Source organism: Cornus florida, unplaced genomic scaffold (assembly GCF_030987335.1).
Source record: "Cornus florida cultivar Cherokee Brave unplaced genomic scaffold, ASM3098733v1 CherokeeBrave_3.0.0_Hap2_Chr09, whole genome shotgun sequence".
NCBI classification, from domain to species: Eukaryota; Viridiplantae; Streptophyta; class Magnoliopsida; order Cornales; family Cornaceae; genus Cornus; species Cornus florida.
In genome coordinates, this window is record NW_026775579.1 from 78,624,564 (window position 1) to 78,646,577 (window position 22,014).

The 22,014-nt window shown below is 41.1% G+C and overlaps 1 protein-coding gene across 1 annotated transcript; it reads left to right on the forward strand.

The window, feature by feature from the left end:
* Window positions 1-3,381: 3,381 nt before the first annotated feature.
* LOC132272920 (uncharacterized) lies at window positions 3,382-4,722 on the forward strand. The gene has a single exon (XM_059773985.1). The coding sequence runs from the start codon at window positions 3,382-3,384 to the stop codon at window positions 4,720-4,722; it is 1,341 nt and encodes a 446-aa protein (XP_059629968.1).
* Window positions 4,723-22,014: the final 17,292 nt, after the last annotated feature.

Below are 22,014 nucleotides of genomic sequence, written 5' to 3' on the forward strand. Positions count from 1 at the left end.
AGGACGTTTTTATGAGTAATCATAATGATTTACTCATCTGTTTGGGTTGATATTTTCACTTGACATTCCTCGTTTGCCCACAATTTATTTAGCATTATATAATAGATGGAAAAAGAGAAGAAAAAAAGCACTCGCAATTAAGAAATGCACCGGTGACATAGGCAATGAACTCTAGGCTTGAAATAGATTATAAATACAATATTACGTTGGCATACCGAATTATAAATTCATAATGATTGGATCAGTATAGCCTGGCGCTCCAAGTACAAACTTATTTGCGATTGGTTGCTCATCACCAAAACCCCCATCAACTAGCATACAAAAGTCGAATATTACTGGATTGTAATCCTGAGTTTAAGCATAACATAATACCATGTTTAATTCTTATTAAAAAATTATCCAGAACAAAATTACTGAAAAGCTAAGTGCACTAAGTACATGGACACCAGATCTGACCTGATCAACCATGATATGTGCAGAACTAATATTGCGAACTAGGTAATGCGGTTTATGATGATAATGCAAAAACTCGAGCAGACGTGCAATGTCAATTGCCACCTTGATTCTGTGGAGCCAGGAAAAGCCATCTACGTTCACCCAAAAAAACAAAACTCTTTTAGTAAATAGCATACTAATCTATTTTAAAGAAGTTTATCTGAAGTACCAACCACATCCCTACATGTGATGGCAGCTACACCCTACTAAATGCGGTACGTCCAAACAAGACAAAATTTTAATTACTCAAAGAAATACATTTTCTTAGTCAAAGAAGAAAATAAAGCACACAGAGAGAGAGAGAGAGAGATTATCCAACAAACTAAACAATGATTTACTAAAATAATTAGTTTAGGAGCAGATTTAAGATTCAGTATAGCAAGCCAAAGTAGTAAATGTTATCACCGAACACTAATATGGAAAATCAGTTGGTCTTGTAATTATAGTTTTTTTTTCTTCGGAAAATAAGAGTAATGACATAAATGAAAAAGGAATTACAGATGCAAATGGAGCATACCCCAAGCCCTATATGAAAGGCCCAAAGCCATAAGGCTACAAAAAAAGATCCAAAGGAAGCCCAAGAGGGCATACACAGTAAAGAGAAAAACGAACCCTAACCAGAGTCTAACTGAATCGGAGGCAAGGCATGATTATCAACAATACAACGTTTCAACCTATTCATGGTGGATGGTAAGCGGATGGGATGGAAGAGGTTCCAGCGGTGTCAATGGAAGGGTTAGGCTGGAGGTTTGGAAGGTTGGTTGTCATAGGGAAAGACCAAAAGGGGTTGGAGTGGGATGCTTCATAGAAGAAAAATGGGAGGTTCCAGTCACGAGCAATGGTTTCAGCATAGGGGCAATCACATTTTTTGATTGAGAACATCTTGAGCCTCACAGTGTTAATCACCATGTTCAAAGTCTTCCATGGAGGTAATGACATGCCCTTAAACATTCTATTGTTTCTCTCTTTCCAAATGTGGTAGACATAACCGGCTAATACCAGCTTCCAAGTCATGATTCTGCTGAATTTTAATTTTTGTTTCCAATTAGAGGATGCCCAGATGAGAAAATCCTTCCATGAGTTTGGATTTGTGTAGAAACCACATTTATCTTGAATGCCATTCCAAATGATCCTTGAGTATGGGCATTTGTGGAAGAGATGGTCATGATCTTTTGCAGCTTAGAGGCACAACAGGCACACATTTGGTTGCATAGTGTAGAAAGTAGATGGTTTGTCTTGGGTAAGCAATTTTTCTTGGATTGCCAGCCAAAGACAGAAGGAATGCTTAGGAATAACATGCTTAAACCAATCAGTGTGTGCCAAAAAACATTTGGGATAGGTTGGATTATGGTTTTGAGGGTGCACTTGACGGAGTATGACTTGGTTGGTGAGGCTGTCCATTGAATGAGATCAGATGAAAGCAGGTTTGTAATTATAGTTGCCACTTTATAAGATTCATTTTCCCTCTCTCCCAACATATACTGAAAACATGACGTGCATGCTCAACAGATTGATGTATGATTAGAAAAGTCAAGTTGTAACAGATTAATCGAAGAAAGAAAATATGTAATACCTTTATCAATGAGGTTGTGCACTGTATCCACTGGTTTAAGGTCGTAAACAACCCCCAACAGACTATTTTCGCAGCAATATCCCAAAAGTTTGACTAGACTCGGATGATAATTTACACTCGACTCCATTAGAAAAATGGATTCTTACTGGGAAAATTGAAACACAGCATTCAACAATGATAGGAACAACATCTATAACCATCAAATTTCAAAATTGAAATTTCAGACACTAAACTAATGAAATATTGTTACTACCGCCAATTGGGAACAGTGTTCATCCCTGCCTACAGCAAAGTATCCTAAATCTTCCCAAATCTTCACAGTCACATCCTGACCTTGTTGAGTCTTTCCTCGATACACTTTGCCGAATTGGGCTTCTCCAATCAGATTTGCTTGGCTAAAATTACTGGTCTCCGCAGCGGAGAACTTGATGATATCGTACTCTCTGAGCATTTCCACAGTTGGACCTATCTCATATAAAGTACCGCAACACACACTGTCAGTACTGTCACATACAGTTAAATTTTCATATGAAACCATGAGAATACATTTGTAAATTAGATCATTTTAAAGTGAAACTACATGAAACAATTTTACATATTTTCTACTTAAATAATCCACAGGTTTAAGGTGATAAACATTTGTTTATATATTGGATCATTTTTAAGTGACTACAAGAAACAATTTAATTTTTCTTTTTCTTTTTCTTTTTCTTTCTTTTCTCAGCATGTGGTGACACCAATAGAGAACTTGGAAGAATGGGCGTCTAATTTCAACATCTTGAATCGGAATTGAAATTGAAGACAATATCAATCAAACTATAAACTATTTTCCCTCTTGATGATTATAATTTAATTACCCGTGGATAGGGGAAGATCGTTAAAGTAACGCGCTATCTCATAAGATTGAGATAGGCTCTACAGACTAAGATAAGGACTACGACTAAGATAAGGGTTACAGATTACGATAAGAATTGCAGAATACGATAAGGATTAGGCCAACAGATTATGATAAGGATTAAGGACGACGTGGACGCTACGTAACATCCTGACCCAAGTCCTATAAATAGGGAGGGCTAATCGACGTTTGGAGGTAGGCAAAAAAACCCTAACTCAATATCTCGATATCTCCAGAGAGATTATCATTCACACTGACTTGTTCGTCGGAGCCTACTCCACCAGTAACACACCGGTGTTTGTAGGATCACTTTTTCTTCTCTTTATTCAGGAAGTCAGATCAGATCCGGGTTGCGTAGAATCCATCTTCAACAGTTGGCGCCGTCTGTGGGAACTTATTTTTGTTCTCTAAACAAAGCATGGTTCTATTGCGATCTGGTCTGGCTGCTGGCGAGGGCGAAGGGTTGCAGGCTTCTGATGTAGGGACTTCAATGGGGCAACCCCCCGTCGTCCCAAATGATCAGGAACGCGTCACAGCGTTGGAACAACTGGTGAACCAATTAGTCCAGCAAAATGTGATGATTCTGCAACGCTTAGCCGCCCCCAACGAGGAGAGAAACAATGAAGTACCCAACGATGACTCCCGTAGGGTTAACAACAATGTTGAGCTTAGTCAAATAGCGGGTCAACAGAGGAGCCATCACCATCGGTCCCCTGAACGGAATACCACCAGGCTCCGTGGAGATACTTCTAGTTATGTTGGAGACAAGAATGAGGACGCCACTCAGTTCGATCTAAAGTTGCAGGATCTGAAAGCTAAGGTTGACGATGTCATGCAAGTGATGAAAGGGAAGGGCCAGGCTGCAGTGAACGATATAGTACAAAAGACTAACCTAGCTTTTAGCCCAGCTGTTATGAGTTGTCCTCTACCTAGCAAATTCAAGATGCCAACTCTTGAGAGCTTCGATGGGACGCGGGACCCTCTCGACCATTTGGAGACCTACAAAGCTCTTATGTATTTTCAAGCCGTACCGGACGAGATTATGTGCAGGGCTTTCCCTACCACACTTAAGGGTTGGGCTCGTCTCTGGTTCAATAAATTAAAGCTAGGCTCCATTGAAAACTTTGAAGAGTTAAGCAAACAATTCATAGGACACTTCATCGCTGGGCAGAAGTACAGGAGACCAGTAACACATTTACTTAATGTGAAGCAGCAGAAGGAAGAGTCCCTTCGTGATTACATAAGTCGTTTTAACACTGAAATGCTGCAAGTTGAAGAGGTGGACGACAAGGTTGCCCTCACAGCCTTTATGGGAGGACTACAGACTTCTAAGTTCCTATTTTCCTTATCAAATGAAGCCCCTACAAGCATGACAGAGTTGATGGTTAGAGCGCGGAAGCACATGAACGCTGACGATGCTATAAATGCACGAAAAAACAAAGATAGTGAAGATAAGAGGTCGGATAAGAAGAGGCCAGCACCTAGCACTCGGGAGGAAAGGGAATTGAAGTACAAGAAATTCTCAAACAACCAGGCTGACAGATCGTTTCGCCGCCCAGCGAGCCCAGGCAGGTATAATAACTATACCCCCCTAAATACATCTGTAGAACAAGTCTTTCTGCAGATTCAAGATGACGCATCATTGAAATGGCCACCAAAGCTAAAAGCTGATCCAACAAAGAGGTCTCGAGATAAATACTGTAGGTTTCACCGGGACCATGGACATAACACAGAGAATTGTTTCGACCTCAAAAACTAGATTGAGAACCTTATTCGTAAAGGTCATTTACGCAAATTCACAACTAGAAATGGAAAATGAGGCTCCAACCCAGCCCGGGAGTGCCGAGATGATCGCCCTCCTCAACACCAACCAATGGGTGAGATCAAAGTTATATCGGGTGGCTTCGCTGGTGGTGGTAAGACGAGTTCAGCTCGGAAGGCTCATCATGCTAGGAGAATTCGGAGTTTTTCAGAGGTGAATGAAGTTGGAATGACAAGTGTTGGTTTCCTTGATGGAGTCGCCACAACCAACAAAGCTTGAAGAGTTGTGAATTTAGGAGGTGGCCAAGTTTTACATTTATAGAAAGCCACTACTACCTTTCTCTATATAAAATATAGATAGGGCGAGTAGGGATCGTCCCAAGGGATTTGATGGTGTATCGAATTGTGAAACTATGGTAATTAGGGTTAGTAGGTCGAGTGATCACACAATTGATTGGTTGGTTGATTAAGCTAAATTGAATTTAACTAAATAAAATAATATAAAGTAAAAAAGAGAGAGAGAGGTCTTGGGGTGTAGAGATCACCACCAAGCAATACTTTTCTATACTACTAACAAGTGATCAATTGAGGGTAATGGATGTGTTGCAATATGATAAGGGTGTGTGTGCATTAGGTTGATTCAATTGGCAAGGATGACAAATCAAGCAAATATTGTCTAAACATCATGTGAAGAGCACAATATATCTAAACAATAGAGCATATATTGTCTAGACAACATGGGGATAGCACAATAGATCAAAACAAGTCATTAATCCTTCATTAAGCTCACAATCCACATATAACACAATATTAGAGGAATATGCCATTTGGACTCACAAACATGGAACATCAAACATCAAGAGTAGATTGTCCTCCCATCTAACATTACATTACCACTACACTAAATCTACACTACTAGCATGAAAATAAAGCTATCTAGACTAGGGGAGATGCACAAACCATCAAGAATAGGCATAAACCATCAAATGAACCAAAATAGCATTCATTAAGCATATCATCTTGATAATCTCTAGATCTATAGCATCAATACACATAGACATGCATCAAAAACACTAAATCTAGGGATAAGCACATGAATATCCTACTCTAGCATACATAGACATATGGATAGAATAGAATAGTCAATTGGAAGCATTAAACCATACAAACCATGAAATAATCAAAATTTATATATACATGAATATCAAGATGTATCATACAACACTAATCCCTCAATAATACACAAGATTAGAGTATAGAAAGCATGCTTGGGGCTAACTCTAGCCCCAAGAGGATGTCTAGCCACTCATGGTAGTGATGATCCAACCCTCAAGGGCTAACTCCATGGATGTTCCTTGTTGGTGAAGATCTCCTCCAATGGTTGCTCTAGCTTCCTCCATTCTTCCTCTCCAAGAATAGCCTCCAAGATGATTTTCAATGTGTGACAAGAGGCTTACTCAAAAAGTGTATTATATTCCTTATATAGGTAGGTCAAATACACCCCATGATGAGCTGTGGTCATGCAAGGCATATTCTCCAATGATTGGATGAAGGACGGAATAAATGAGCTGGATTTTAACTTTTTCTCGCTGGAGGAAGTTCGATCGATCGAACCTTAACTTGGATCGATCGAAAATGGGTTCGATCGATCGAACTGCATCTTGGATCGATCGAAGTGGTCTGACTCCTCCGGATAATGACAAGGCTGGGATATTTTTAAGATATTTATGGGGAAAAAGACAAAAGTGGTTGGTAGGCGTACAGCTGTGGATAAGATCAATCATTTGAATAGGACAAAATAGGGTTCGATCGATCGAAGGTGATGTTCGATCGATCGAACATGGAATTTCAGCAAAGGCCAAGGTTGGATCTATCGAGAAGTACTGTGATCGATCATAGATGTTCGATCGATCGAACTCTAAGTTGGATCGATCGAACTTTTCAGCTGCACAACTTGATTCCTTTTTGTTCCTTTCTTTCTCCACTTTGCTCCCTCCTTTGGTTTATCTCAGGATTGCTTCAATTAAGCTCTTATTTGGCTGAGTTAGCTAAATTTTGGGATTAGTGCCTGAAAATATAAATAACACGTAATAAGTCTAAAACGGCAAAGTAAGATAGATAAAGGTACTAGAATGCTTAAGCTGAACAGGTTTAAATGTGCACTTTTCAGTGCTCATCACACCCCCAAACTTAAATATTGCTAGTCCCTAGCAATGAACTAAGAAGTAAAGGAATGAAATAAACAACTATACAAGTATAAACTGGAAAGCAAGTAAAATGATAACACCATTTTCGTAGGGAACACGATTGCATTTAGCATATGCAACAAGCCTTTTAAACCCCTAGGTTACCCCTAGTGGACGAGTAAAGTCTCGTGAGGGTTTCCAGAAATGGTACCCACAAACATTAAGTTCATTCTTTCAAAAGAGGTACCAATATTGCAAACAAGCATTGGGAGAAAACTACCTCAAGTATGCAATTTTTCAACCGTTTTTAAGCAATCTCCCAAAATTTCAATATCAAGCAAGCAAGTATAGTCCTCTACATATCAAGAAAATGATCATGAAAATCAAAACAAGTCTAGAATCCATGTGAGAGGTCCGGCATCAAGTGTGTTGCTATCTTAGCCAACTAGAGAAGTAATCACATCCTTACCCTCAAACTAGCACACAAATCTAGTTCCGATCATCAAGATAAGAGAGTGGACCTTTTATTAAAGCTTTATTGTTCTAGGTGTGCTTATTCTTTTCACTCTTTTTCTTTCTTTCTTTTTTTTATTTTTTTATTGAGGATCAAAGATGGAAATATTGTGCAATGTGTTGATCTCTTAAGCTTTCTAGAAGATTCATGTAGCGAGCTTTAGGTCAATGACTCCCAAACCAGATGGCTTTAGGGCATTAGGTGTTAAGACACCCCAACGGACTTACAAACTCAAATCAACTAGGCTACAAATTAAGACAACAACCATCTAATCATTTCCCACTTCTCGCCTTTTGGGAGAAGTCCTCACTTTTATTGCTTTTGCAACTTTCTTTTTTTTTTTTTTTTTTTTAAACTCAATTATTAACCTAGAGTTTGGGCCCTCCACTTTTCGGCGCGAGAAGTTCACTGCTTAATGAGGCAAGAATCCCAGCTACTCAATGAAAAGGGGTTGTTATCCACCTTTATCAATAATGAAAGCTTTCAATGCACTACTAGCCCAATTGGGATATAACGAATTCAATAATCAACAAAGCATGTACCCCACAATTGAATGCTAGCGTGCGCCGGTGCTAGTGTAGAATCCTAGAATGAATCTCAAAACAATCACAAAATCAAAATGATGTGGACCACAAGTGCAAGCATGATATTAATTTATTTTTTTTTTTTTTTTTTTTTTTGAAAAATTTACTCCTAAATGGCATTCAAAAGGCATACAAGGAGTATTGGACTCTCAAGTCAAGCAATTTTTAAATTTTAAGCAATATAGTCCTCAAAAGATCAAAATCATAGCTAGAAATGGACCAAGTATAGAAATATCCCTCAAATACACAAGACATGCTCAAAATTTGAATTTTAAAGCAACATTGAAACATACACCAATACCCCCAAACTTAAACTGCACATTATCCTCAATGTGTGAAGAGAACAAAGGAAAGAGTATACCAGTGCTTTAGACATGAATGATCGAGATAGAAGTATCCAAAGTGGGTGGCATGGCCCCCCCAAACTTGGGATAAACTGTGGTCCTGAAAATTTTGCACTCGGATAAACTCATTAGATAACAAGATAGGATAATCAATGCACAATGGACATGCAAATGTAAAATGGGATAGATAGAGAATAGAGAGAGAGGTGTAAGAGTGGTCCTGAAAAATTGGGCAGCACTCTCTCACTGAAGTCACTGTGGTGTACCTGATGGAGTCAAACATACAAATATGAGATACTAAGAGACATCCATAATCAAAAAGCAATATATAGAGAATATAAAGTGCAGGTACATCAATAAAATAATAAAGCCGACAGACCGGCCGCAAAGTATAATACAGTAACAGTGACAGTATAATACAGATCCAGAATAAAAGAAATGAAAGCATAGAACAACTGGAAGTGGAGTCTCAGGAGGCCTGATCGTGAAGATCTGCAGTGGCTGGAGGTGCAGGTGCGGGTGCAGGTGCAGGTGCAGGGAGTCGGCTGGAGAGATCGGCAAAGTAAGCCATGACATCCGCCCTGAAAGAGGTAAACTCAACTCGGTGGGCAGTGATGTCGGCTCGCATGGCTGCTACGTCCTCCTCCAGTGTCTGCAAGCGTGCTCCGAATCCGGGAGTGGGAACTGGAGACTCAGGCAGAGATGCCTCTGAAGAAGACTCCCGAACTCGCTCCTGAGCAGCGACTCGATCACTGGTATCATCGGCATCAGCATCATCTGCAGCATCGGCATACTCCTCCGCAGGTCGCTCTAGGTCAATGTCCATGCGATTGACAGCCGGACCGACTGGTGCGTCGTCCGCTGCAATATCTGCTGCTGCTGGAGGTGCCGGCTGTGCCTGGGCTGCCTCCTCCTCCTCTAGTTCAGTTGCTGCCTCTACAGCTGGCTCCTGAAGACTCCGAATAAGAGCATTGTACCTCTTCTTCCAGCCGCTCCTCCCATAGAAGCTAGACCGTGCAAAGGGCTCTTCATCTAGGGGTACTCTGTAGCGCTGGTCAAGAAGGATCTGCGTGATGAGGTGTCCGAAGGGCAGGACCTTGGACCGCTTAGGGTCCTCCGTGGAAATGAAAGAATCATACGGTAACCTCATCACGCTCCAGATGAGGACTGGGATAGATACCCAGCAGCCTGTGTAAAAAGCGTAAAGAGCTGTCAAGTAGTCATGACGCCTCTGGATCTTGTGGCCCGCCATGTAAATGTTCTGGAAGAGAACTGTGTCGATGAACCAGAGGTCGTCAGGCAAGAAGGTCCTGGTGGCGAATGTCTGACCACCGGCATGATGGCCTGTCAAGGAGACAGCCATGTCAGAAAATGAAGGCCTATGCAGCCTCGGGTATGTCTCTGCAAGCTCAGGTGGACACCGATGTGGGCACCGGCAAGCACGGGCCAGAGTGTCAACTGTGATGACAATCTCGTGGCCGTCCACTGTAGTGATCATCTTCGCGGTAGATCGCGGCAAGGGCCAGAGATGCTAAAAGAATAGCCGCACCAGACGTGGGTATAAAAGGCCGGTGACTGGGGCAAGGATGGCTGAGAGGCCCCGCTACATGATATCCTGATAGCAAGACCGGGTCAGGATAGACTCAGAGAAGTACACAGTATCGAAGTACGACTCCTGAGCCACGGTCATGGCTGCATATCTCGGCAGCAACTGGTCACGGCGCTGAGCCGGTAAAGGTGGCTGCGGTGATGGCATGGCGGCTGCATCTGCCTAATGGCGCGCAGGAGAAGGTGATGGTGTGAAGGCTGGAGGAGCCTGAGATGTAGACGGCACGTGGTCAGCTCCCTCCTCAGCCTCGTGGGATGGGGACTGAGGGGGAGTAGCCTGTGCGGGCTCCTCCTGAGCATGAGATGGCTCTGCAACCATCTCTATCCTGGGCCGTATATGTCTGCGGGGTTGCTGTGGCCCCGAAGATCGCCTGGCTACTGTCTTAAACCGCGGAGGCATGATCTGTAAAAAGACGAGAAAATTTCAATATATAAGTCAGTGCCAGATATATAAGAATTTAAGTGCATAATAGAAACGTGCATGTCAAATAAGATAGACAAAATATGGATGACATGAATCTATGACAATGATGAAATGTGACTCATGCTAAGCAATGTAGGTATGAAATGCATCAATGTGGAATATCACAGGCATTGTGCATATAGAGATAGCATGAGACAACATAAGATGAATGGAGTGTGTATGTGTGATCTGTGAAAGTTCGATCGATCGAAGTGAAAAATGTTCAAAAGTTGGATCGATCGAAGTGAGTTGGATCAATCCAACAGTTGGATCGATCGAAGCATGAAAATACACAGGTTGGATCGATCGAAGATAGTGAAATAAAGTTCACTACTTCGATCGATCGAAGCACAAGTTCGATCGATCGAACTGTACGAATGCCGAATCTGAAAAGTCGCAGATCTGTGAGATCTAGAGCACGGGGCCCACACAAACGTGTTTGTGGGCCCATCTACACACCAAACATCCAATCCTCAGCACCCAAACACTCCCCAAATGCCAAATCAAATCAAAAATCCCCAATTTTGGTTCGGCCGAATGCATGTGTGTGTATGTATATCATAATCATGAAATTAATGCTTCAAAATAGATGATTAATACACATACAACATAAATCAATATAGAAAATCATGAATCATGCATCGATTAAACTTTTAAATCAAGAAATGGCTCACGGTTTACCTCAAAACCGAGAGGGATGAGATGAGAGAGAGGGGGCGAAGCCGCGGTGAAAATAAGGCTCAACCTTGCCGGAATTGGCTCGCCGGAGATGAGGAAGATGATTGGAATGGAGGTTGGCCGGATTGAGTTTGAGATTGAGAGAGAGGAAGACTTAGGGTTAAGGTTTGTTTCGAAGTTGGATCGATCTAAGTGTATCGATCCAACTCGGTTTTATTTTTAAAAACACGATATGCAGAGTTCAATCGATCGAACATTAAGTTCGATCGATCGAACCTAGGTCTCCACTCTAAATTTTTTTTTTTTTTTTAATTTTGAATTTGAATTTTGAATTTTGAAAAATCAAAGGAAATTAAATTAATGAGCTGCAAATTTCGATCGATCGAAGAAAGATTTCGATCGATCGAAGAGGATAAAGAATGTACAAGTTTAAGGGCTCAAGAGTTGACACGTGTTGGAACCTTGGATCGATCGAACTTGGAATTCGATCGATCGAACATGAAAATTTTTGAAAAGTCCCTGGAGCATACATTTTTGAAAAATGGATGAGACCTGAAAATTTTTCTAAGTGTTGGGACTCATGATCGATCGAACCACATGTTGGATCGATCGAAAGGTAGTTCGATCGATCGAAATGGTTTACGATCGATCGAACTTTCAAAAATTTGGAGATCCTGAGAGCATGCATTTTGGAATTTGGATGCAGGTCCAAAATTTTTCTAAGTGTTGGGTGCAAAATGTGAGCTGGATCGATCGAGTCCATAGTTGGATCGATCGAAGCAGTGTTCGATTGATCGAACCAAAACTTGGATCGACTGAAATTATGCCTAAATGCTCAAAATGACTTGAATGCTCATGTAATCCCTTACTCAGTTCCTTCCAATGTATATGAACCACAAAAACAGTATCTAGACTTCGCAAGAATCAAAATGCAAGATAGAAATGAGGGAGGAATAGGGTTTTGACATCCTACGAATTTCGGTGCTAGTCTTTAACGTCTCTAGCAAGACCTAGGGTTCTTTTAACCCTGATCAAAGATCTTGCAATGCATCCCCTCCTTTTTGGGATGAGAGATGTTTCGAGTCACTCCCAACAAATGGTTCTTGGAAGAACTTGTTGGGGTAAACTCAAAAGACGTCTTGAGTTCCTTGTCAAAACTTTCCTTGGGCTTCCACGCCCTTTCACAACAAGAGTTCAAAATCACTTTTCTTGCATGCAATGCTGAAGATGAAGATGAAGGCTTTAAAACATTGTTCATACACAAAAGCTCATTCCTTTCACAAGCAAGATCATGATATTCCTCTACCACATTAACCTCTTCCTCATATTTGTCAAATGGATTGGGTGTGGGATTAAAGATGTTCAACTTCACTCTCATGTGCCCAAAAGAAATCTTCATTATCCCCATCCTACAATTTATGTTGGCATTTGAGGTTGCCAAGAAAGGACGGCCAAGGATAACCGGAATTTGGTTCTTTGGATTGGGCACCGGTTCCGTGTCAATGACGACAAAGTCAACCGGGAAGAAGAACTTATCAATCTTAATCAACACATCCTTAATTATCCCCCTAGGCTTCCTAATGGATCGGTCGGCAAGTTATAAAACCACCGACGTCGGTTTCAATTCACTTAGGCCCAATTTGACATAAACCGAATAGGGAAGAAGGTTAACACTAGCCCCTAAGTCAAGAAGTGCCCGGTTGATGACATGTTCACCAATGATACAAGATGTTGTAGGTGCACCGGGGTCCTTAAACTTTAGCAAAGTGTTGTGTTGTAGAATGGAACTCACTTGTTCGGTTAAGACCACTTTCTTTGATGTTTGGCTCTTATTCTTCCGCTTTTGGGTGCATAAGTCCTTCAAGAATTTGGCATAAGCCGGAATTTGCTTAATTGCATCCAAAAGTGGAAGATTGACTTTGACTTGCCTAAACATATCTATTATCTCATTGTTCTTGGTCTTTTGCCTTTCTTTTGAAATGGACCCTTTCAAAGCGTCTGGAAATGGAGCTTTTTCAAAAACTCTTTCAGCATTTTCTTTCAAAGAATTCTCAGCATTGGACTTGTTCAATTCATTGGATTTCAAATCACTTTTCAAAGAAGAATCATGAATAACATTTTTCAAAGAACTTTTCTCAAACACATTTTTCAACACTGTTTTCAATGAATCTCTTTGGAAATCATCTTTCAACTCACAATTTGAGGGCTTCTCATTCTCAAGATCATGCACATGCAATGAAGGAGGAATAGTGTGTAGAACGGGACGGGTGACAACTTGAGGTTGTACCGGTTCACTCTCTTCATTAGGCATTCTAACTTGATTATCTACTACCCTACCACTTCTCAAGGTTGTTACCGCATTGACATGCCCAACATTATGCCCTTCCAATGAGGATTTGGTTTCTACAACACATTGTTGTTTGATTGGGGCATTCACGTGCATCTTTCCCTTCTCTCTAGCATTAAGTGTTTCAGCTATTTGCCCTACTTGGGTTTCTAGCTTGGCAATCGACTGAGAATGAGAATGCAACAATTGAGTATTTGCTTCTAGAGTGCCCAAAGCAATTAAAACCTTTTCCTCAAAAGCGGAACCTCTAGAATTTCCTTGAGAATATAATTGGTTAGGAAAATGAGAATTAGCAAATTGATTTCCTTATGAGTTATATGGTCTTGAACCTTGGGATCCTTGGTTTTGAAGTGGAGATGGAATGTATTTCCCTTGAAAACCGCCTTGGGAAGAGTTTGAGCCCTCCCCTTGGTTTTTCCAAGAAAAATTAGGATGATTCCTCCAACCGGGATTGTAATGGTTACCATAAGGATTGTTCCCTTGGTTCACAAATGTTGCATTAACTTGCTCAATGGGTTCATTTTGAATTTGTCCATGAGGAAAATTACAAGTAGAATGAAGAACACTAGAACAAGTCATACATGATTCATTTTGAGCTCTAGGAGAATGGTTAGGAAAGGAAGACACTTGATTCGCCAAGTTTTGATTGATCAATTGATCAAACTTTTGAGATAAAGACTTCATCTCGGCGGTTATATCATTTGAGTGGTCAACTTGATGCAAGCCAACACTCTTCCTACCTTGAGAATTTCTACCATTCCTAGATGACAATGTTCTATGCAAAGAGTTTTCACTCATGCTCTCATAAAGATGCCACACTTCTTCCTCTTGCCGGTCTATATAAGAACCTCCCATTGAAGCATCAACCATGCCTTTATAATTGTCCGATAAGCTTTCAAAGAAGAATTGGACCAATTGCCATTTAGGCATGTCATGGTGAGGTCACTTCCTAAGCAATTCATTGAAGCGTTCCCATGCCTCGTGGAAAGTTTCTCCCTCCCCATGTGTGAATTCTCTAATGGCGGTTCTCATAGCATTGGTCTTAGAAACCGGATAGTACTTTTTCAAAAATTCTTGTTGCATTTCTGCCCAAGAAGTTATAGAAAAAGGCCTAGGGTTGTTAAACCAATACTTCGCCTTATTGTTAAGGGTGAATGGAAAAAGTTTCAGCCTTAAAACTTCTTCCGGCATGTTCGTGTATCGAACGGTAGAACAAACTTCAAGAAACTTATCCAAATGCTTGTAAGGTTCTTCACTAGGAAGTCCATGAAAGTTAGGTAGCATTTGGATAGTTTGTGCTTTAATCTCATAATGGTGTGCTCTAAATGGTGGCAATTGAATGCATGTGGGTGCATTATACTCATTAGGCACATAGTGATCTCTCAATACGAGTGGTGGATTAGTAACTTGAGGTGTAACATGGACACCTTGGTTATATTGAGCTTGATTAATGATGGGGGTTTGTGGTGCATACATTGGCCTTGGAATTCCCATTGGAATTTGGCCTTGTTGTTGAGGAGGTTGATGAATGTATGGCCTAGGCATGCCTAATGGAACTTGCATATTATCATTTTGAACATTAGGATGAAGGATGTCTTGTTGGTCTATGTGACCAAGGTCTTCAATATGATCATCATTGAGAGCGTCCATTGGTAGATTGGTTCTATGTGAACTTCCTCTTCCCCTTGGATTCCTAATAGTGGATTCTAAATGCAAATCAAGAGGGACAAGAGTAGGTCTCAATGAACGACGACCATGCATGCACAATGTAACACGAATAAGCAACTTTCTCAACAATGCAATTAAACTTCACAACCACAATTTTCAAATGCAATGTATATCAAATAAATGCCTCCACGTGGGCCCCCGATTTAACTAAGGAGATTGAGTAAGAAGGTCTCACAATAGTCCTTTAGCACTTCAACTCCAAAATTAAAAGCTTAGCTTAGCAATTTTACTTAGCAATTTTTCATTTTAAGCATTTTTCCTTTGCTTTGCTTTGCTCCTTAGCTTGGAATTACTTCGCTAGCTCCTTACTCAATGCACCTAGTCAATAGAGAACAAATTAAATAAGCAATCAAAAACAGAAAATAAAAAGAAAGTAAAGACACAATCAAAAGAGTACTAATCCTAATTGAATTTCACAATTCGACGTTGCCAATTTAAAATCCCCGGCAACGGCGCCAAAAACTTGTTGGTTTCTTTGATGGAGTCGCCACAACCAACAAAGCTTGAAGAGTTGTGAATTTAGGAGGTGGCCAAGTTTTACATTTATAGAAAGCCACTACTACCTTTCTCTATATAAAATATAGATAGGGCGAGTAGGGATCGTCCCAAGGGATTTGATGGTGTATCGAATTGTGAAACTATGGTAATTAGGGTTAGTAGGTCGAGTGATCACATAATTGATTGGTTGGTTGATTAAGCTAAATTGAATTCAACTAAATAAAACAATATGAAGTAAATAAGAGAGAGAGAGGTCTTGGGGTGTAGAGATCACCACCAAGCAATACTTTTCTATACTACTAACAAGTGATCAATTGAGGGTAATGGATGTGTTGCAATATGATAAGGGTGTGTGTGCATTAGGTTGATTCAATTGGCAAGGATGACAAATCAAGCAAGTATTGTCTAAACATCATGTGAAGAGCACAATATATCTAAACAATAAAGCATATATTGTCTAGACAACATGGGGATAGCACAATAGATCAAAACAAGTCATTAATCCTTCATTAAGCTCACAATCTACGTACAACACAATATTAGAGGAATATGCCATTTGGACTCACAAGCATAGAACATCAAAAATCAAGAGTAGATTATCCTCCCATCTAACATTACACTACCACTACACTAAATCTACACTACTAGCATGAAAATAAAGCTATCTAGACTAGGGGAGATGCACAAACCATCAATAATAGGCATAAACCATCAAATGAACCAAAATAGCATTCATTAAGCATATCATCTTGATAATCTCTAGAACTATAGCATCAATACACATAGACATGCATCAAAAACACTAAATCTAGGGATAAGCACATGAATATCCTACTCTAGCATACATAGACATATGGATAGAATAGAATAGTCAATTGGAAGCATTAAACCACACAAACCATGAAATAATCAAAATTTATATATACATGAATATCAAGATGTATCATACAACACTAATCCCTCAATAATACACAAGATTAGAGTGTAGAAAGCATGCTTGGGGCTAACTCTAGCCCCAAGAGGATGTCTAGCCACTCATGGTAGTGATGATCCAACCCTCAAGGGCTAACTCCATGGCTGCTCCTTGTTGGTGAAGATCTCCTCCAATGGTTGCTCTAGCTTCTTCCCTTCTTCCTCTCCAAGAATAGCCTCCAAGATGATTTTCAATGTGTGACAAGAGACTTACTCAAAAAGTGTATCATATTCCTTATATAGGTAGGTCAAATACACCCCATGATGAGCTGTGGTCATGCAAGGCATATTCTCCAATGATTGGATGAAGGACGGAATAAATGAGCTGGATTTTAACTTTTTCTCGCTGGAGGAAGTTCGATCGATCGAACCTTAACTTGGATCGATCGAAAATGGGTTCGATCGATCGAACTGCATCTTGGATCGATCGAAGTGGTCTGACTCCTCCGGATAATGACAAGGCTGGGATATTTTTAAGATATTTATGGGGAAAAAGACAAAAGTGGTTGGTAGGCGTACAGCTGTGGATAAGATCAATCATTTGAATAGGACAAAATAGGGTTCGATCGATCGAAGGTGATGTTCGATCGATCGAACTTGGAATTTCAGCAAAGGCCAAGGTTGGATCTATCGAGAAGTACTGTGATCGATCATAGATGTTCGATCAATCGAACTCTAAGTTGGATCGATCGAACTTTTCAGCTGCACAACTTGATTCCTTTTTGCTCATTTCTTTCTCCACTTTGCTCCCTCCTTTGGTTTATCTCAGGATTGCTTCAATTAAGCTCTTATTTGGCTGAGTTAGCTAAATTTTGGGATTAGTGCCTGAAAATATAAATAACACGTAATAAGTCTAAAATGGCAAAGTAAGATAGATAAAGGTACTAGAATGCTTAAGCTTAACGGGTTTAAATGCGCACTTTTCAGTGCTCATCAACAAGTCCTCTAACCAAATTACCTCGAGTTGAGGAGCCGGTCATAACCTTTTCTGAAGAAGATGACAAAGGAATTCACCAGCCCCATGATGACCCTCTGGTAGTTTCCATGGTCGTTGCTAATTTCACTGTTCGACGAATACTAATAGACAATGGTAGCTCGGCTGACATACTATTTCTTAGGGCGTACGAGAAATTGAAAATTGGCCGAGAGAAGCTCCGACCCATGAAGTCACCACTGGTGGGATTTTCAGGTGACAAAGTATATCCACTGGGGGCAGTTACCCTTCCAGTTACTGCAGGAGCCAATCCAAAGCAGGTCACTGTAATGGTGGACTTTGTAGTGGTGGACTGCCCATCATCATATAATATTATCCTGGGGAGAACGACATTGAATGCTATGAAAGCAATCACGTCCACTTACCATCTCCTGATGCGTTTCCCAACTGAATATGGTATGGGAGAGATAAGAGGGGACCAAACAATGGATCGCGAATGTTATGTCGCCTCTCTTAGAAAAATAAAATCGCAAGAGGCATTTACGATTGAAGGGCTGGAAGGGAAAGATAGACCAGACTTTCATAGAGCGGAACCTACAGAGGAGCTAGAAGAGGTCATCCTTGGTGAGCCCAAGAAAAAAGTGAGTATAGGGTCTTTACTTCCCCCAGGTATCAAAGATGAACTTACTCAATTCCTCAGGAAGAATCAAGACGTATTTGCATGGGTACATGAAGACATGCCGGGTATAGACCCCACTATCATGGAGCACCGCCTAAATGTAAATCCTGACTTCAAACCTGTCAGACAAAAGAGGAGGACTTTTGCTCCAGAAAGGAATCAGGCTATATCAGAAGAGGTGGAAAAGCTCTTAAAAGCCGACTTTATTCAAGAGGTGTAATACCCCGACTGGCTGGCAAATGTGGTCCTAGTGAAGAAGGCAAATGGAAAATGGAGGCTATGTGTGGATTTCACCGACCTTAACAAAGCTTGCCCGAAGGACAGCTTTCCTCTCCCAAGAATCGATATGCTCATTGAGGGAACGGCTGGACACGAACTATTAAGTTTCATGGATGCATATTCTGGATACAACCAGATATCTATGTACACCTCAAATAGAGAAAAAACAGCCTTCATCACTGATAGAGGTTTGTACTGTTACAAAGTAATGCCGTTTGGGCTCAAGAACACTAGTGCAACATACCAGAGGCTAGTGAATGCAATGTTTAAGCATCAAATTGGTAGAAACATGGAGGTATATGTTGATGACATATTGGTGAAAAGCTTAAAAGCTGAAGACCATTTGACTAACCTGCAGGAGACCTTCGAGGTTCTTAGGAGTCATAAGATGAAACTCAACCCCAGCAAGTGTACCTTTGGGGTTTCCTCAGGAAAGTTCTTGGGATATATGGTAAGCAGAAGAGGAATTGAGGCCAATCCAGAGAAGATCCGAGCAGTCATTGACATGAGATCGCCAAGATCAACCAAAGATCTACAACGACTAACAGGGAAGATTGCTGCCTTGAGTAGGCTAATCTCTCGGTCAACTGACAGGTGTCTACCTTTCTTTCGTGTGCTAAGGAAGGCTTTTGAATGGACCCCAGAATGTGAGCAGGCATTCAAAGAACTAAAGCAATACCTTAGTTCTCCCCCACTACTGTCTCGAACCATACCGGGAGAGGAACTATACATATACCTTGCAGTCTCCACGACAGCTGTCAGTTCAGCTCTGATACGAGAAGAAGAAGGGGTCCAAAGGCCAGTATACTTTGTGAGCAAAGCACTTAGGGGTACGGAGGAAAGATATCCAAGGATGGAACAGTTGGCCTTTGCTTTAATTATGTCCGTCAGGAAACTGAGACCATACTTTCAAGCACATACGATAGTGGTCCTAACAGATCAACCCCTTCGACAGGTCCTACATAAGCCAGAAAGCTCTGGTCGACTGATGAAGTGGTCAGTAGAGTTAGGGGAGTTCGACATTCAGTATAAGCCAAGAACAGCAGTAAAGGCTCAGGTGTTTGCTGATTTCTTAGCTGAGTTTACCCCTCGAGAAGAGGAGAAACAACCCCAATTTTTGACAGAACCAAGTTTAAGTGAGCAGATGGGCCCAGAAGTAGTCTGGGACTTGTTCGTGGATGGGTCATCTACTGCTCAGGCTAGCGGAGCCGGGCTTGTTCTTGTCTCCCCAGAGGGAGAAAATATACAGTACACACTTCAGTTTGGTTTCAAAGTAACCAACAACGAAGCAGAGTACGAAGCCTTGATAGTAGGATTAAAAGTGGCAAACGCCCTAGGGGTTGAGCAATTAAAGGTGTACACCGACTCCCAGCTGGTCGCTGAACAAGTTCAAGCGGAATATGAGGCATGAGACGAGAAGATGAAGAGTTATCTACAAAAGGTGAAGGAATTAAAGAATCACTTCCAAAGATTCTCAATTCATTAAATACCACGAGAAGAGAATGGGAAAGCAGACGCTTTAGCCCGGCTAGCTACTGCATTAGAACCTGAGATCAATAAGAATATACCACTGGAATATTTGGATGAACCATCTATATCTCAGGAGAGACAAATTGAAGTGCAACAAGCGATATTGAGTGTGGAATGGGTAGATCCTATCATCAGATATATCAAGGATGGGGTGCTACCAACAGACTGAGCAGAAGCTCAAAAGGTCAAGATGCGGGCAGCTAGGTATACGCTTATCAAAGGGGTGCTCTACAAGAAAAGCTTTTCCATGCCGTATTTACGATGCGTTTCCAGTGAGGAAGCTGACTACATTTTGAGGGAGATCCACCTAGGAGTTTGTGGAAACCATGCTGGGGGTAAGTCACTTGCAAACAAGGCCATCCGACAAGGATACTATTGGCCCACCATGCAGAAAGATGCACTTGACTTCGTTAAAAAGTGCGACAAGTGTCAACGATTTGCCAACATCCTGAGACAACCATCAGAAGAGATGACTCCCATGTCAGGACCATGGCCATTTGCTCAATAGGGAATGGACTTGATTGGCCCTCTCGTCAAAGGCAAAGGGCAGACTAAGTATGCCATTGTTATGGTTGATTACTTCACTAAATGGGTAGAAGCTAAGCCTCTGGCCAAGATCACAGAGAACAATATAAGGAAGTTCGTATGGAAATCAATAGTTTGCAGATTTGGGATTCCTAGAGTGATTGTCACAGACAATGCAAAACAGTTCGATAACTCTGACTTCAAAAATTTTTGTTCTGAGCTCGGGATTCAAATTCATTTCTCATCGCCTGGACATCCCCAGGCGAGTGGACAGGCCGAAGTCACTAACAGAACAATCCTTCAGATGATCAAGACTCGACTTGATGCTGCAAAGGGACTGTGGCCTGAGCAGCTGCCGAGTGTACTGTGGGCTTATCGTACTACTGCAAGGACTCCCACAGGGGAAACCCCTTTTTTTTTAGCGTTTGGAAGTGAGGCAGTAGTACCTATATAGATTGGCCTAACAAGCTTTAGGACGGAGCACTACGAGCCCAAGCAGAACGAAAGGGAGTTGGAAGTAAACTTGGACCTAATCGAAGAAAGGAGATACCTAGCCCAGATTAGGATGGCTACCTATCAACAGAAGGTTTCCAAGTATTACAATGCTCGGGTCAAGCCTAGGAGGTTCTCAGTAGGAGATTTAGTACTCCGCAAAGTTACTCAGGCAACTAAGGATTTAACCATAGGGAAACTAGGTCCCAAATGGGAAAGGCCTTACAAAGTTACGCGATGTCAGCGACCAGGAACATACTGGTTGGAGGACTTAAAGGGAAAGCCATTGCCTCACCCATGGAATGTTGAGCATCTAAAGAAATATTATCAGTAAACAATTTCAGTTTAGTCTCAATTTATTATTTATTTTTGCTAATACTTCTAGTTGCAATAATTACTTCATTCTCTACGAATGAATGTCTTCAATAGCCTTGTTATCAACTTTGGCTTTAATAAAGTGTTCCCTACTTGGATCAGTTGTTTCAAATAATTCATTATCATTTTGATATGTTAAGATATTCATGTTAAATGGGTGAGCTGGGTGAAGCTCATAATAATCTACTTCCCTTGTTAAAGGGTGAGCTGGGTGAAGCTCATAGCAATCTACTTCCCTTGTTAAAGGGTGAGCTGGGTGAAGCTCATAATAATCTACTTCCGTTGTTAAAGGGTGAGCTGGGTGAAGCTCATAGCAATCTACTTCCCTTGTTAAAGGGTGAGCTGAGTGAAGCTCATAGTAATCTACTTCCCTTGTTAAAGGGGGAGCTGAGTGAAGCTCGTATACATCTACTTACCTCATTACATAGACGAGCTGAGTAAAACTCGTCTTAATCTACTTTCCTTATCAAAGGGACGAGCCGACCAAAGATGTCAATAAAATAACATAATGCGGCAGTCGCAATGGCAAAACATAACTGTCCTTCCTACTTATC